Source organism: Amphibalanus amphitrite, unplaced genomic scaffold (genome assembly GCF_019059575.1).
Source record: "Amphibalanus amphitrite isolate SeventyFive unplaced genomic scaffold, NRLGWU_Aamphi_draft 000576F_arrow, whole genome shotgun sequence".
NCBI lineage: Eukaryota > Metazoa > Arthropoda > Thecostraca > Balanomorpha > Balanidae > Amphibalanus > Amphibalanus amphitrite.
The window spans coordinates 353,282-368,497 of NW_024882070.1; the positions used below are offsets into that span (position 1 = coordinate 353,282).

The 15,216-nt window shown below is 46.7% G+C and overlaps 1 protein-coding gene across 1 annotated transcript in view; it reads left to right on the forward strand.

Annotated features, from left to right (window-relative positions):
* The window catches only part of LOC122394155, a 70,578-nt gene that overhangs the window by 20,746 nt on the left and 34,616 nt on the right, over positions 1-15,216 (forward strand). The window contains exons 6-8 of the mRNA XM_043390815.1: positions 9,096-9,412; positions 9,986-10,129; positions 10,795-10,999. Coding sequence (XP_043246750.1) covers positions 9,096-9,412; positions 9,986-10,129; positions 10,795-10,999 — 666 coding nt within the window. The remainder of the gene's footprint in view (positions 1-9,095; positions 9,413-9,985; positions 10,130-10,794; positions 11,000-15,216) is intronic.

Here is a 15,216-nt window from a genome sequence, read left to right on the forward strand (position 1 = left end):
GCGAAAACCACCGTCGGATAATTAATGTAATATGCTGGGCGTTTGCAGCGCTGGCATTAGTCAGTAACTGCTAATAAATAACTTCATACCCTTTTGCATGATGATAGAGAAGACTGTGAACCCTCGCCCGCACATGGGGGGTCCCCCCAGGTAGTCTTTCTGCTCTGCACTCAATATCTTTAGAGCTAGAAGCCTGATTTTTTATAGCTGCTCCTCTATCCTTTCTTGATGTCCACTGAAAATTTCAACTTTCAGGTTTCTGTTTTTTCGGAGATATGACTTTCTTTTTCAGGTCATGTCATGACCCAAATGACCAATTATTAACATCTTGCGTTGGCTATGGGCCTTATGAGCTTTTGACACCTTGCTTTCGGCCTTTTTTTTGCCAGTCTTACCTCCCACCTATCATGGAACATGTTGTTCGACGATGTACTGATGTCACGGTCAGGGTCTAGGTCAACCTAGGTCATCTAAAATAATTGCGTTAGGCAAGTTGAATTTGCTTTTCGTGAATTTTGTTGACTGTATTTTTGGTAAAAGCTTCTCAGATCATGATTTAATGTAGGTAATATGGACACATAAACAATCGGTGCACACATCAGTATACACACAGACACACACAGACATACAAACACTAGCTGGACCTGAAATGACCTCAGCCGCAAAAACCTGGTCGGGAAGTGTGACAAAGAGGTTCTAGCTGGCTTGGCACCAGAAAACGGCATCGTCATCGGTATATGATAAGTAGCGCACTTAACCCGCGCACCGACGGGGGGGCGGATATCCGCCCCCCCCTGAGGTTTTTCGCGGATAGCGGGAAAACCGCGGCGTGTAGCGCCGCGAAATTTGGTATGACTATAACCTCATCAATTTTACACATGGTGTGCAAGTTTGAACCTCCTAACTTTTAAGGTCAGCTCACCAGGTCACTTTGAATGACCCAACCTCAAGTCACTTTTTTGCAACTTTGTCACCGTGCCAGAGCTACAGTAGATGTCGGAGGCCTTTGAAAGTCGCAGGATGTTATAAGGTCATTAGTAGCTACAATTTGTATATCTCGGAATTTTGATGTCGGTGACCTAAGGTCAGGTCAATTTCGCGACCTCCCCATTATAAGTCAATGGGGGAAAAATCAACTCCCTGTTTTTACCACTAAAACGGGTCGGAATGGCCCCATATACCATACATGACTTCACATACGATCAACCTTCACTACCTTGAGGTCTGTTTTGCTGTTGGGCAGCTGTAAGGTCATGTGACGTCATCAAAGGTCACCAAAGGTTTTTTGCCAATAACTCCTTACAGGAACAAGATACAGCCGCGCGGATGGTCTCATTGTGTTCAGCTCGTCAAGACGCATCGAATGATATACATGATGACCTCGAGGTCACGTGACCTGAGGTCAACCTTTGACCTTGACCTTTCGAGGTCAACATATATATCATTCGATGCGGATTGACGAGAGGATCACGATGATGCCCTTAGTTTGTTCCTATCTTGACTACTTCGAAAGTTATTCGAGAAAAACCCTCTCCATATCTAGCGCCGCCATTTTGACTTTTTCGACCCCTGTGACGTCATCTTTGACCTGACCTGAAAATGACCTTAGTAAAAATTGTAGACCTTGTCCGTGCGTATCCGATGCCGTTTACCGCGGATGCCGGTCATCCGCCCCCCCCCCCCCGTCGGTACTAAGTTGGCGCAGACCCCCGTCGGTGCGCGGGTTAATATCCAACGGTGACCCAAAACAGGAACATTTTTTAGTTTAACCTGACCTGGAAGGTCAATGACTGACCTGAGAAGGTAAAACTGGGTATCATTGGATTCGTCTCTTCCCAAAGAATATTTTTGGTCCTTACCGCGAAGCTCTATCTTCAACAGGAACGAAATGGCGCGGAGGGGGGGTGGCAACCCCCCCCCCCCCATGTGCGTTCTAGGATGGGAAAATGGCATGTGCGGGCGAGGGTTAAATTAACCCTCGCCCATATAGTGCGGGGAGGGGGAGGCGTCGAACGGACCCCTTCTGCCATCGGTTTTTCGCGAATAACTCGCGTAAAAAGCAGCCGATCGCAACGAAACTTTCAGTACCCTCGCGTTAACCCGCAAGTTGCTGGGGGTGGGGGGGTGGGGCGTTAAACGCCCCCACTTTTTTCGCCGCGCTACAGCATAAACACAATTTGGGTACCTGTAGGAAATTGATTGAAGTTTCCTGTCACAAAGTTTCAAAAAAATCGGCCGAAGCTTTTTTGAGATATCGAGGTTTTAGTGACGTAATAATTTCTGAGTTTTCGACCAAAAACGGCATATGTTCAAAAAACATCAAATCACAGATAAGACATACAGACATGCCGTAAACGCCATGAGACTGCCAATACCATGAACAATCAAATGGCTATCTTCGATTTTTGATCATCGTTCCGCATTTTCCAAAATCTTGAACTGAATCTTGGCAATTTATCGTGACTAGACTACTTCACGACCATGATACATGCATTTCTTCAATTTAACTTTTTGAACCAAACACGTACACATATGATAAAATGAATGCCACCATCGTGTTCTACGTCCAAAATTACCCCTTAAACATGTGTCACAGGCTGCGAATATCAGTTTTGATTTTCGGGGATATGTGCCTACCTGGTTGACCTGACCTTGACCCTGACCTATGCTTGACTGACTCCTACACGGATCTGACACTCTTTTAGGCCTTATATAAAGGATTGTGCACCGTTGTGACAGAAATTATGACGAGAGGCGCCCATTGCGAGGTTCTGAAGTCCATGCTACTGAAAACACGATTTCAGGGGTTTGACCTGACCTTGACCCGACCTGTGAACTCAAAATTCAACTTAAAAGTACTCATCTGAAGCGTCTCGTCGCGTTCTTTCGTTTTCCGCCTCGTGCGTTTCGCTGCGCCTATTGGTTCTCGAGTTATCGCCCCCCCCCCCCCCCCCAGCAAACGGTGGATGGCAAAATAGGGGAGAGTGGGGCACATTCGTGCATGGGGCACACTCGTTTTTTGCAGTTAATGGGAAGACGAGTGACTGCACGAGCTAAAGGTAAATTATGAAAATATGTCTATCATTGCCGCCCTTCGCTCAGCGTAGAAGATAACACTGTACCTGCTGTCATGCTGGATAAAAACGCAAATTTGTAATATTCGTACGCTTTCCAAACTTTCTCATATCATCCATTTTCGTGATCCTGACTCGGAAATGTGGGTAAACTTTTCAAAATTGAGGGCGAAGAATCGCACTTTATTCACGGAACTGCTGCAAACTTGTTTGTTGAAAAACTGTCATTTTTTTAATAAGAAATTTTGAAATATTTTACAAATAACGTTGTGGGGCAGGTTCGTGTACGCACTGCCTAGGGGCACATTCCTCCATATTTTTTTCGTTTTTGCGATTTATGACTTTATCTGTAGTAGTGACGCTAGCCTGACTCAGCCTCGGCTGCTTGCGACGTCGTGACAAGTAATTCACGTGACCTTGGAGAGGTCACGGATGTGGGTCGATGGCCGGCACTAGTTGGCACATTCTTGTTGGCCAGCCCATTCTTTCTACATATGTTGTGCAATGCATTCTTGTCGAAAGGAATCAAGTGAAAGGACCCCCTGCCAATTTCTGTTGATAAATTTTTGGCAATGCCCGGTATTTCCTCGAACTTTGCAGGGTGCAAGGAAGTGCCCCACCCCTTGCACGAATGTGCCCCATAGGTGGGGCAGTTTCGTGCAAAAGTTCAGAGTTATTAAAAGTCATTTTTTCTAATAGAACCGATAACTTTAGAGGATAACTTTTAAAAAGGAAAAATATCTGCAATAGTTTCTTTCCATACTACAATCAACAATTTTGCCATTGTACTAACCGACGAACAGATATATGGATTTATCCATTTTTTGCACGAATGTGCCCCACTCTCCCCTACCCCAACAACTGCCGGGATAATCAATTTTACACCTACCCTAAACATTTCATCACCCTGACCCAAATGACCTTTGACCTGTGACCTTTTTCTCGAGGCCATGTTTGGCCGGAATCGCGATTCGGCGTATGTCGGCTTGCATTAGCCGCGCGTTTGCAGTTTTTTTTGTGGTTTCCAGCGTTCACACATGCGAAAAGATAGTAGTCCCATGCATTAGGGCGGGTGTCAAGGTGACCTGAAGGTCAGGTCAGGTGATTAATCTTTAACCTTCGCCCGTATTGGTGTTTTTCCAGCCGCGAACGTATAAGGGGGGGGGGGGGGTCCGTTGGACCCCCCCTTGCCGTTTCGCCCCTGATCGAGCTAGAGCTTCGCGGAAAAAAACGAGCGTGTTGCCCGTGACGAGAGGAAGCCGATGATACCTAATTTTAAGGTCCTAGGTCATTGGTTGACCTTGCAGGTCAGGTCAATGACCCAAAAGTCGGTAAATCGGGACCTGTTAGAACTAGAGATGTCAATCGCATGCCAATTTTTTGGTATACCGATACCAAACCGATACCAACTTGGTATTTGGTATTTCAATCCTAATGTACTTGGTATTTTGTTGGCATTATGAACCCTCACTTATGTATAAGAGGCTGAGAAATTGGTTAAAAGTCGGTATTTCCCTCATGTTATGAAGTTGGTTCGGTATCGGTATTTCTTCACGGTTTATGTTGGTATTTGGTTTGGAATTGGTATTCATATTTTCTATAATTGACATTACTAGTTAGAACGTCGTAAAACGTGGCTTCTTTGGGGTTGTTCGGGGTGATGATCACCAATATCATGTCAGTTATCCCGGCAGTTGCTGGGGTATTTCGCCACCCACCATTTGCTGGGGGGGGGGGGGGGCGTTAACCCGCGCCCCGCTGGGCTATTCAGCCATACGCGCCCTGCTGGGGGGGGGGCAGATTCTGCCCCCCCTGTCTAACTTCCGAACCGATGGTCGTAGAAAGACGGGGAAAACGGCAATCGAAAGCTCTGAACAAGGCGGATCAAGAGCCCAAATTTTTTTGCTTTACCCTCGCGGGCCCGGGGGGCGTTTTTCGCCCCCCCTGGCGAATATTTGCGATAGCTCCCGAACGCTTAGGGATAGGAAAGCGAAACTTTCAGTACCTTTTTTCCCATAAATTTGACATCTTCTGAAGTAAAAAAATTGGACCTAGCCCCCTTGATGACGTCACAAGGTCCATTTTTCTAGACCCCTGCACGGCAAACTTCGGCGTCACAGACGCAAACTTCAAATAGCTGCTAAAAATAGAGTTTTGGAGATAAAGACAAATTACGAGCACGGTTGTGTAGTGTTTGACCTAGAGAAAAATAGAAAAATAGTTTTGGTGACCTGAGGTCAGAGGTCAGGTCAACGACCCCGAAATGTGGTTTTAGTTTTTTCGCAAATAACTTCGACAAAAATGGTCCTAGAGCTACGGCAGTGATACCATCGCATTCGCCTTGTCAAGCCGCGTCGAATGATATATATTTTGTTCGGAAAAGGTCAAGTTCTATGTTGACCTCATGTGACCTCGAATGACCTCTGGTTGACCTTGACACATGAAAGGTCGTTTATGATGGATTTGTATCCGCTGATCACGAATCTGGCATCTATTTTCCTCTAAGCCTTCATTTAGAGCTTCCGAATGACAAAATTCACTTATTTACTATTACTAGCTTGAATTAGTGAAATAGCCTCTAGCAGGGATACTGTTCTGTGACCTTGACCTTTGAGCAGCCTTGTCTTGTAAGATGAACCACAAATAGGGAACTGATAAGCCTCAAAACATTTCAAAACATCTTGGAGGTTAGCACGCAAGATGTACGAAAAAGTGCCAAGTTTGAGGTCAATTTTGAGCGTGACCTTGACCTTGACCTTTAATTTTGAGCACAGTTTCGGAATCCTCAGATTCTCTTCTTTCGTTTGACACCCAATTTTGCCGGTTTGATGCAGCCTGCCGTCCTCTAGAAGGCTTACTTTAAGATCACTACACAAGTGCCGGTTTTTGCCTTTGACCTTGACCTCTGACCTTGAAAATTGACCTGAGGTCAAAAATTTTAGGTGCTTTAGAATCGTCTCGTAAGGACCTTTCGTTTGGTATCGCTTTTGTTTCCGTAGCTCCCTTTTTTACGGAGTTAGACAGGGGGGGGGCGAAAAACGCCCCCCCGGGCTGCGGTGGTTGGGATTACCCCCCGGGCCCGGCCGGGTTAAGTAGGTCAGAGGTCAGGTCAAGGTCAGGTCAAGGGTACAAAATGCAAGTTTCTACAGTATCGGCCTTGCACCGTAGTTGCCGAAGAATGGACTGAGACTGATTGCCCAAAACGTGTTCTTAGACTACCAAGACAATATTCGTTGCACACAATGGCATTCAAAGGTCAAGGTCAAGGTCAGGTCAGGTCAGGTCAGGTCACCAAAAACAAAATATAGAAAAGGGCATGTGCGACACATGTTTTATGAGTCATTTTACTCATGGAATTCAATAGGCACACTCAATAAGTGATATGGACCACCTCTGGATGAATTTCAGGTCGAGGTCAGGTCAAGGTCAGGTCAAGTGAGGTCAAATTTTGAAGTTGGTTGTTAAGGCCTAAAAAGGTGTCTATCCGATGCAGTTTTTCACGGCGAATCGAATGGTGCTATTTTTGTTTCCGTACGAGGTCTAGAACTACCAAAATAATCATTTTTCAAAATTTTTGTGTGTCGTGACGTCATACAATTTTGAATAACTACCACATTTTTGAACCGATTCTTCTAAAAATTGGTATGTAGGTGCACATAGACCACTTATTTGACACATATTCCGTTTTTTATAAACTCAAAATTTTGGATTTTATAAATATTTTCCAAAAAAAGTCATTTTTTTGGAAAAATTTTGGCCAAAATACAAAATTTTTCAAAAAACCGAGATAGCCATTTGATAGACAAAGTAGAATCACGTATAACCTTTTTTGTTACGTTTTGATTCCTTTAAAAATGAAGATGTTAGCGGCGTTTGAAATTTTGCCGTTTTTGAGGCGAAAATGGCGAACATGACGTCACTAAAACGTCAATTTCTCAAAAAATTTCTGACGGATTTCGTTAAAATTTATAGGGAATGTGTCAAATTGATGTATGATAAGGTACTGAAAGTTTGGCGTCGCTGGCGTAACGCGTTTAGAAGTTATTGGCGAAAAACGGGAGGGGGGGCAGATTCTGCCCCCCCCCCCCAGCGGGGCGCGGGTTAAACGCCCCCAGCCGATAACTCGAGAACCAATAGGCGCAGCGAAACGCACGATGCGGCAAACGAAAGACCGCGACGAGGCGCTTCATATGAGTACTTTAAAGTTGAATTTTGAGGTCACAGGTTGGGTCTAGGTCAGGTCAAACACCTGAAATCGGGCTTTCAGTAGCATGGACTTCAGGACTTCGCAATGGGCGCCTCTCGCCATAAACTCTGTCAAAACGGTGCACAATCCATCTTATAAGGCCTACAAGAGTGTCAGCTCCATGTAGGGGTCAGTCAAGCATAGGTCAGGGTCAGGGTCAGGTCAACCGGGTAGGCACATATCCCCGAAAATCAAAACTGATATTCGCAGCCTGTGACACATGTTTTGTAGGTAATTTGGGGCGTAGAACACGATGGTGACATTCATTTTATCATATGTGTACGTGTTTGGCTCAAAAAGTTCAATTTAAGAAATTCATGTATCATGGTCGTGAAGTAGTCACGAAAAATTGCCAAGATTCAGTTCAAGATTATGGAAAATGCGGAACGATAATCAATAATCGAAGATAGCCATTTGATTGATCATGGTATTGGCAGTCTAATGGCGTTTACGGCATGTCTGTATGTCTATTCTGTGATTTTATATGATTTTTTGAACATATACCGTTTTTGGTCGAAAACTCAGAAATCATGACGTCACTAAAACCTCGATATCTCAAAAAATTTTCCGACCGATTTTTTTTTTTGAAACTTTGTCACAATAAACTTCAATCAATTCCCTACAGGTACCCAAAATTTGGCGCGCCTGCGGCGCGCCGTTTTTATGCCATGGCCCGGCCAAAAAAGTGGGGGCGTTTAACGCCCCCCCCCCCAGCAACTCGCGGGTTATGATCATAGAGGGTGTCTTCATACATTTAGGCCAGGTCTGGTCAGGTCAGGATAACCACTAACCAGTAAGGGTTTTGCCGGGTATTCATAGTAGGTGGCAACCGCCTCTGACAGATTCGTAACATGTTACGAAGGCACCAACCGAAGTCATCAAAGGTCAATGACCTGACCTGACCTTCCGGTGACATTGACACTCACCCTAATGCATGGGAGGAACACGATATCCCATGTATGAACGCTTGAAACCATGAAAAGACTGCAAACGCGCGGCTAATGCGAGCCGACATACGCCAAATCGCGATCCTGGCCAAACATGATCTCAAAAATTAGGTCACTGGTGAAAGGTCATAAAGGTCATGAAAGGTCATGGTGGATCAGGGTCATGAATTTTTTAGGGTAGGTGTAAAATTGATTAACGCGAGGCCCGCGAGGGTACTAAAAGTTTCGTCGCGATCGGCCGCTTTTTACGCGAGTTATTCGCGAAAAGCCAAGGGGGGTCTGTTCGACCCCCCCCCCCCCTATACGGACGAGGGTTAAGACTTAAGACATGATCATTTTGTGAATGTTGGGCAAAGCCTGACCACTACTGGGACATTCCTTGACTCTACTGGGGCATTTGCCTCAGTAGAGTCAAGGAATTAGGTACAGTAGGGGCATTTGCCCCAGTATGTTAGCCGAGGCCCTGTTATGTTACACGCCGTGTGATTTATCTATTAGTTCAGTTATAATTCCTGAGAAGTCGTCTATCCCGGGGGGGGGGGGTTGTAAATAAGGGCAAATACGAGCTACGAGTCGCCAGGTAGAAATAATTTTGATACAGTTGATCGTCTGTTTAATTCAATGTGCATCAACTAGATGTCTCAGTAATTCAGCCAGCAATTCTCGTGCTGTGTTAAAAAAAAAATGTTTACAGTGAGGGGCAAACTTGAAATAAACGAACTATAGTTATTTGTCAAAAACCGATTGGGTTCACCTGACCGCTCCCTATCAATCTAGGTGCGAGTTTTATGTATGAGCCTTCGACGTTATTCTCGTTTGCTTTTGCAGTCCATCTACAGAAACCAGCATCAACGACACAGCACAGAGAGGGCTCCAGTCGCCTGCGGCCAGTGACGTCTCGAAGCGGACATCGAGCCAATTCCCTGCGGCCAGTGTAGTCACAGTCCAGAAGCAGGAACTCTCGACTGTGAAGCAGTTGAAGCAGTTCACATTTCCACCTGGTCTTGCAGAGCTACAGGTGATCGCGATTTTGGAGTCCCTCCAAGTCCAAACCTTGAAGGAGCTCACGGTCTCCACTCCTCCTGACTCGACGGGACGGTGGCTGCGGCTGCTGCCGCCGTCCTTGAGGCGCCTGGACGTTTTCGGTGAGATGTCATTGATGAAACTTGTACCTAATCACACTGCTGTGTGATGAGGACAGTGCTTAGTAGGTATTGTGATTGCAGCCATGCATGTGGGCTGTAATGTTTAGCCGGTCCGATACCATATGCAATGTAATAATCTACACACAAAAGCAGTGTTTTAGCGGGCAGTGGCATCATCACAGAAAAATGTGTAATGCGTATTCACTGTAACTCTTGTCAAAATTATGATAGACGTTGTTTTGAAGACCACATGCTCTACAAATGATCATACGAAACAGACGCCTAATGTTGATCATGGCCTGACATCCAATACAGAGAGTTTTGACAGCATCGTCGATAGTGTTCAATCTCTATTGTTCATAGTTCATGGTCCATGCTGAGCTATGTAGGTATAACAATATGTGTGCTTGTATACAACAGACATTGCCAAACTCATTCCTATCAGTGACGAGTCGGCTGTGTTGGTGTCAGTATCGGCTGTATCATTGTTACATACCATAGTATCAGCGGCCTCCCGACCCGGCGGCAGCTCCGTCCGACTGCAGTCAGCTGATACAGCCTTCTCTCCGACAGGACCGGGGGTGACGGGGGAGCCGGTGACACTGGCCCGACCGCTCGACCATGGGCTGGTGGTCGTCATAAAACAGGCGGGAGATGACGTCATCAACCAGCTGGCCAAGGAGCTGGGACCACGGGCTACCAAGCTGACCATGTTCAGTGAGTGTTGGTGGCACGGACAGGTTATCGTTATGTGTGGTTAGGTAAAGTGACGAACACCATATACCCAACTGAGCACGGTAACAGCGTTCGGGGAGATGTGAAACAGGGACTGTGATCAGATTAATAGTCAGATACTTTTTGCTGGTATATTTGGCATATTATATGTATGTAAATGACGGATATGCCGGATGCGTCGATATTCATTTCCGTGGGGTGTGTGGAAGTGTTGTCGCCAACATGGTGTTGGCGACCTGTGGTGAGTGCTCCATATAAATGCATCACCAATCACCAATCACCAGCTATGTGGATGTGTTGTTTCATTTTCTGCTTGGCAGCTCTTCATTAGTAGGCATCATTACTTGTACACAGAATGCATATACATATAGGCATACATGCATGCGTGTATAGCTACTTCTTTGCAGATACATACATAAACTGTACATACATACATACATACATGCATACCTACTTACATATACACAAATATACATACAAATAATATTAAATGTGTTCATTATCACTATTTACTGCTCAATATTAACAATTAGCTCGTATGCAGCATGCAGTGTCATACCTGTCTATGTCTCCGCACGTGCTAGCGAGTAGCGTAGCAGCTCCCACGCCATTCACCTACCATATCTGTATGTGTCTGTGTTTCCCAGACTGCCCGCGTGTCACTGCCGGGGCCTTACAGAGGCTGCTCTCCGCCCTCACCGGCCTGGAAGACGTCACACTTGACGGCTCTCTGTCCGGCGCCATTACTGACACCTCGCTGGCCGCCCTCCACGGCTGCTCCCAGCTGCGTAAAATGCAGCTGGGACAGCCATATGTACTCTGTACGGATATACCGGTCACAGCGGTCAGCAGGTCAGTCAGCTGTTCACTCAGACCAGACCCAGACACAGACCAGACACAGAGCAGACCCAGACCAGACCCAGACTAGACCCAGACCAGACCCAGACCAGACCCAGACCAGACCCAGACCAGACCCAGACCAGACCCAGACCAGACCCAGACCAGACCCAGACCAGACCCAGACCAGACCCAGACCAGACCCAGACCAGACCAGACCCAAACCAGACCAAACACAGACCATACACAGACCAGACGCAGACGAGACCCAGACCAGAATATGCGTGCCACCACGCATTGTCTGCATGTGTGCATACACGAAACACTGTTACCATGCATTGTGCTTAGAGGCTAGAGCCTTGGTATGTAATTTGTCACTATAACGAGCATACAGACCAATAGTAGTTAGCACTATATCTATTAGCTGGCGCATCGGGGCCGGACCCTCACCAGGACCGGACCGGACCTGACGTGAACTGGCCCTGTGGAGACCGGACCCGTCCCTTCCAGACGGCCGATCGGCCGGCTGGTGTCGCTGACTGGCCTGTGTCCTGTGCTGTCGCAGACTGGTGGTTACCTGTCGGAAACTGGACTGGCTGTCTCTCCACGCAAAGCAAGAGCTCAGTCAGACGGTCCTGGACGCCCTGGTCCGGGCAGACCTGGGGAAACGCGATGACAACACGCCGAGAACACTGAGTTTCCAGGTCACAGGTAAGTGACGGCGCCACCCAGCGCCTCTGATCAGTCCCACAACAGACGGCTCGGCGCCACCGGCCTCTCGGAGTCGCTGACTCACACCCTCTCAACGGGTCGAGATGAGCACATGACGCTGATGTGACGTCACAACAGAAAAAACAGTATAGTGATGCCATTCATATGTAGATGAGTCTACTCTCATGTGTGGCGTGAATGATTGTTCGAGTGTGAACAATGCCAAACACTAGCTGATTCCTATGATAGGTTAGCCAGTATAGTAAGATGACGTCACTCGTATTTAGGTAGGTAATTGGTATGGTTTGAGCTCTGACGCGATGTGTGGTATGAATTGATGTTATGGACATGTTCACCGTACTGTGGTCTTCACTGTTTATTCGTGTAACTCTGTGTATACAAGGTATAGCGTGCAAGTGTGTGATTGTAACTGTCATACTCATGTGAATTCATGTTACCGGGGCGTTGCTAGATACTGAGTTCACGTACTGTCGTTATACAGGGTGACACAAAAAAAACGGTCATCACCAAATTTCGAATACCTAACTTCGGAAGTTTTATTCAGATCATCACCAAACTTCGGCCACTTAAGGTCACACCTATGTAGCATACATCCACCAAGTTTCAAGTCTTCACTACGATTACTTTTAGTACAGTGTGTGTTTTACTGACGCTCCACAATGTGCTCCATCCAGGTGAGCGCCACGGCGTTGCAGGGCGTAGGCACACTTGCATCCGGCGGGCAAAGTTGTCGATAACCCGATGGCTGTGCACTTTACAGAGTGCAATGGCCTCTGGAGACAGTGCTCAGGGGGTGTGCTACCCCTGAAACGTTATTCTTATCGGGTTATCGACAACTTTGCCCGCCGGATGCAGGTGTGCCTACGCCCTGCAGCGCCGGGGCGCTCACCTGGAGCACATTGTGGAGCGTCCGTAAAACACACACTGTACTAAAAACATTCGTAATGAAGACTTGAAACTTGGTGGATGTCTGCTACATAGGTGTGACCTAAAGTGGCCGAAGTTTGGTGATGATCTGAATAAAACTTCCGAAGTTATTCGAATTTTGGTGATGACCGTTTTTTTGTGTCACCCTGTATGTCCGTTCGGGTGCTGAATTGGGCTTACGTAGAAAGAGAAGTACCTACCTACAAACCAGTTTTGTGGTGTCGGACTTGTGAAAATAAATGGACCTATCCAGCATGACCATTTGTGTCTGGTTGATAGCTCTACTTTTGCATGTAGTTACTGCATGGAACATGACGTACTCAACCGATCATGTGATGTGTGTGCCATTACATGGGGCGTCACATCAGAAGTCCGCACTTGTGATGTGTAATGTCACATTAAACATAGTTTGTTTAGTTCGTACTTCGTACGTCGAAATATAAGAAACATTTTCCCCATTGTGTATGAGTTCAGAGTTGTCATTTGTGACCCATCTTTCTGGTGTCTTACCTGCAGGAGCCGTTTATGATAAACTGAACATACCGTCGGATAACGGCAACATCAAAGTACTGAGGGACGACAAATCCTGCGGTTCATCTTTGAAGCTCATCTTTCCACCGGGCCATAGTGAGGAGCGGCTGACGGCTCTGCTGGAGTCCCTTCGAACCTTGGAGGAGCTCACGGTCTCCATTCCTCCTGACTCGACGGGACGGTGGCTGCGGCTGCTACCGCCCTCCTTGCGGCGCCTGGACGTTTACGGTGAGATGTGATTGGTGGAACTTTTAATTACACTGTTGTGTGGTGAGGATAGCGCTTAGTATCGCGATTGTAGCTACGCATGTAGGTTGTAGGTAAATATCTGCTAAGCAGGTCCGCTACCATATGCAAGGTACATACCTATTGCCAAGCATCTCACAAAAACAGCGTTTTAGCGGACGTGGAATCATCACAGCAAAAAAAGCAATGTGCAAAGCGTATTTACTGTAACTCTGGTCAAAATTATGATAGACCACATGCTCTACAAATGATCATAGCCCGGCACCGCCTGGGCTATTTCCGTACCCACGACAGCCTGGGGGGGGGGGGGGGGTCGGATCCGATCCCCCTGTTATCTCGAGAACCAATGGTCGTATCGAGCCCCGCGAGGCGGCGTTCGAAAGGTCTCTACGAGACCTTCCCAAACCACTCTTAACCCTCGCCGGCACAGGCCATTTTGCGTCCTTCGACGGCACAAGGGGGGGGGGGGGGGTTGGAACGACCCCCCTCGCGTTTGGCCCCTGATCGAGCTAGAGCTTCGCGGAAAAAAACGAGCGTGTTGCCCGTCACGAGAGGATGCCGATGATACCCAATTTCGAGGTCCTAGGTCATCGGATGACCTTCCAGGTCAGGTCAATGACTCAAAAGTCGGGAAAATCGGGACCTGTTAGAAAGTCGTAAAGTGTTGCTGCTATGGGGTTTTCCGGGGCGCTGATCACGAATATCGTAATAGTTTTGATCACAGATGATGCCTTTAACCTTCGCCCTGGTGGGGGGGGGCCATTTTGGCCCCCCCCTGTGGTTTTTCAGCGATAACTCAGAAACCACTTGAGTTAGCGCCCTGAAACTTTGTATAGCTGTTTATTCAACATTTTTACATCATGTCCTTTTTTGGGGGGTTCGGGTCAGGTCAGGTCAGGTCACAAGGTCACCAAAACTGACACCACCTCTAAAAAAGTTCAAAGCTCTCTCAAAGGCACAGCTTTTATCCGATCGATGTAAAATTTACAGTACTTGAAGATGTCACCCAGCTCTACAAAATGGCTATCTCGGATTTTTTATAAATGTGACCTAAGGTCAGGTCAGGTCATCGCTGCTCCCCATTATAAGTCAATGGGAGAATCGAAAAGTAGTTGTTTTTCAGCTAAATCGGGCGTGATTGTTCCTATATTTCGTTATTGAAGTGTCTTGGGTCAGCAAATCACAGCCCATGTGAAACCATTTGCTTGTGACCTCGCTGAGGTCACGCTAGGTCATCTCCCTGGTCACCAGAGGTCACTAGCGGTTTTTCTGCACTTACTTGTTATTGAATAGAGATAGAGACTCCGTTCGACGTTTATCGTGTTTGTCTCGTCAATGCGGATCGAATGATATGCAGCATGACCTATTTCGGTAAGGTCATGACCTTGACCTGAGGTCAAATTTTCAAAATGACCTTTCGAGGTCAAACTATATATCATTCGACGCGTCTCGACGAGCCAAGCACGATGGTGCATGAATCGTTTCTCTATTTTCTCGTGAATGCATGCTATAGTTAAAAACATTTTCAACGAAATTTGCCAAGTTGACCTTGCATGACCTCTGTGGGTCAAACCGTTGAGCTGAGGTCAAATCTGACGAACCTTGGCGAAAGAGCTTGAAAAGAGCTATCGATTGCTTTTTTCCGCGGCTCTCTAGCTCTTCTAGTTTCCGAGCTACAGCGGAATATGTCCGGCAACACCGAAAACACTGAAATTTGACCTATGATGACCTCTAGCGACCTCAATATTGACCTTAGCGAAAAAATGACTGAAATACTTTCGAACGTACTTGTTATG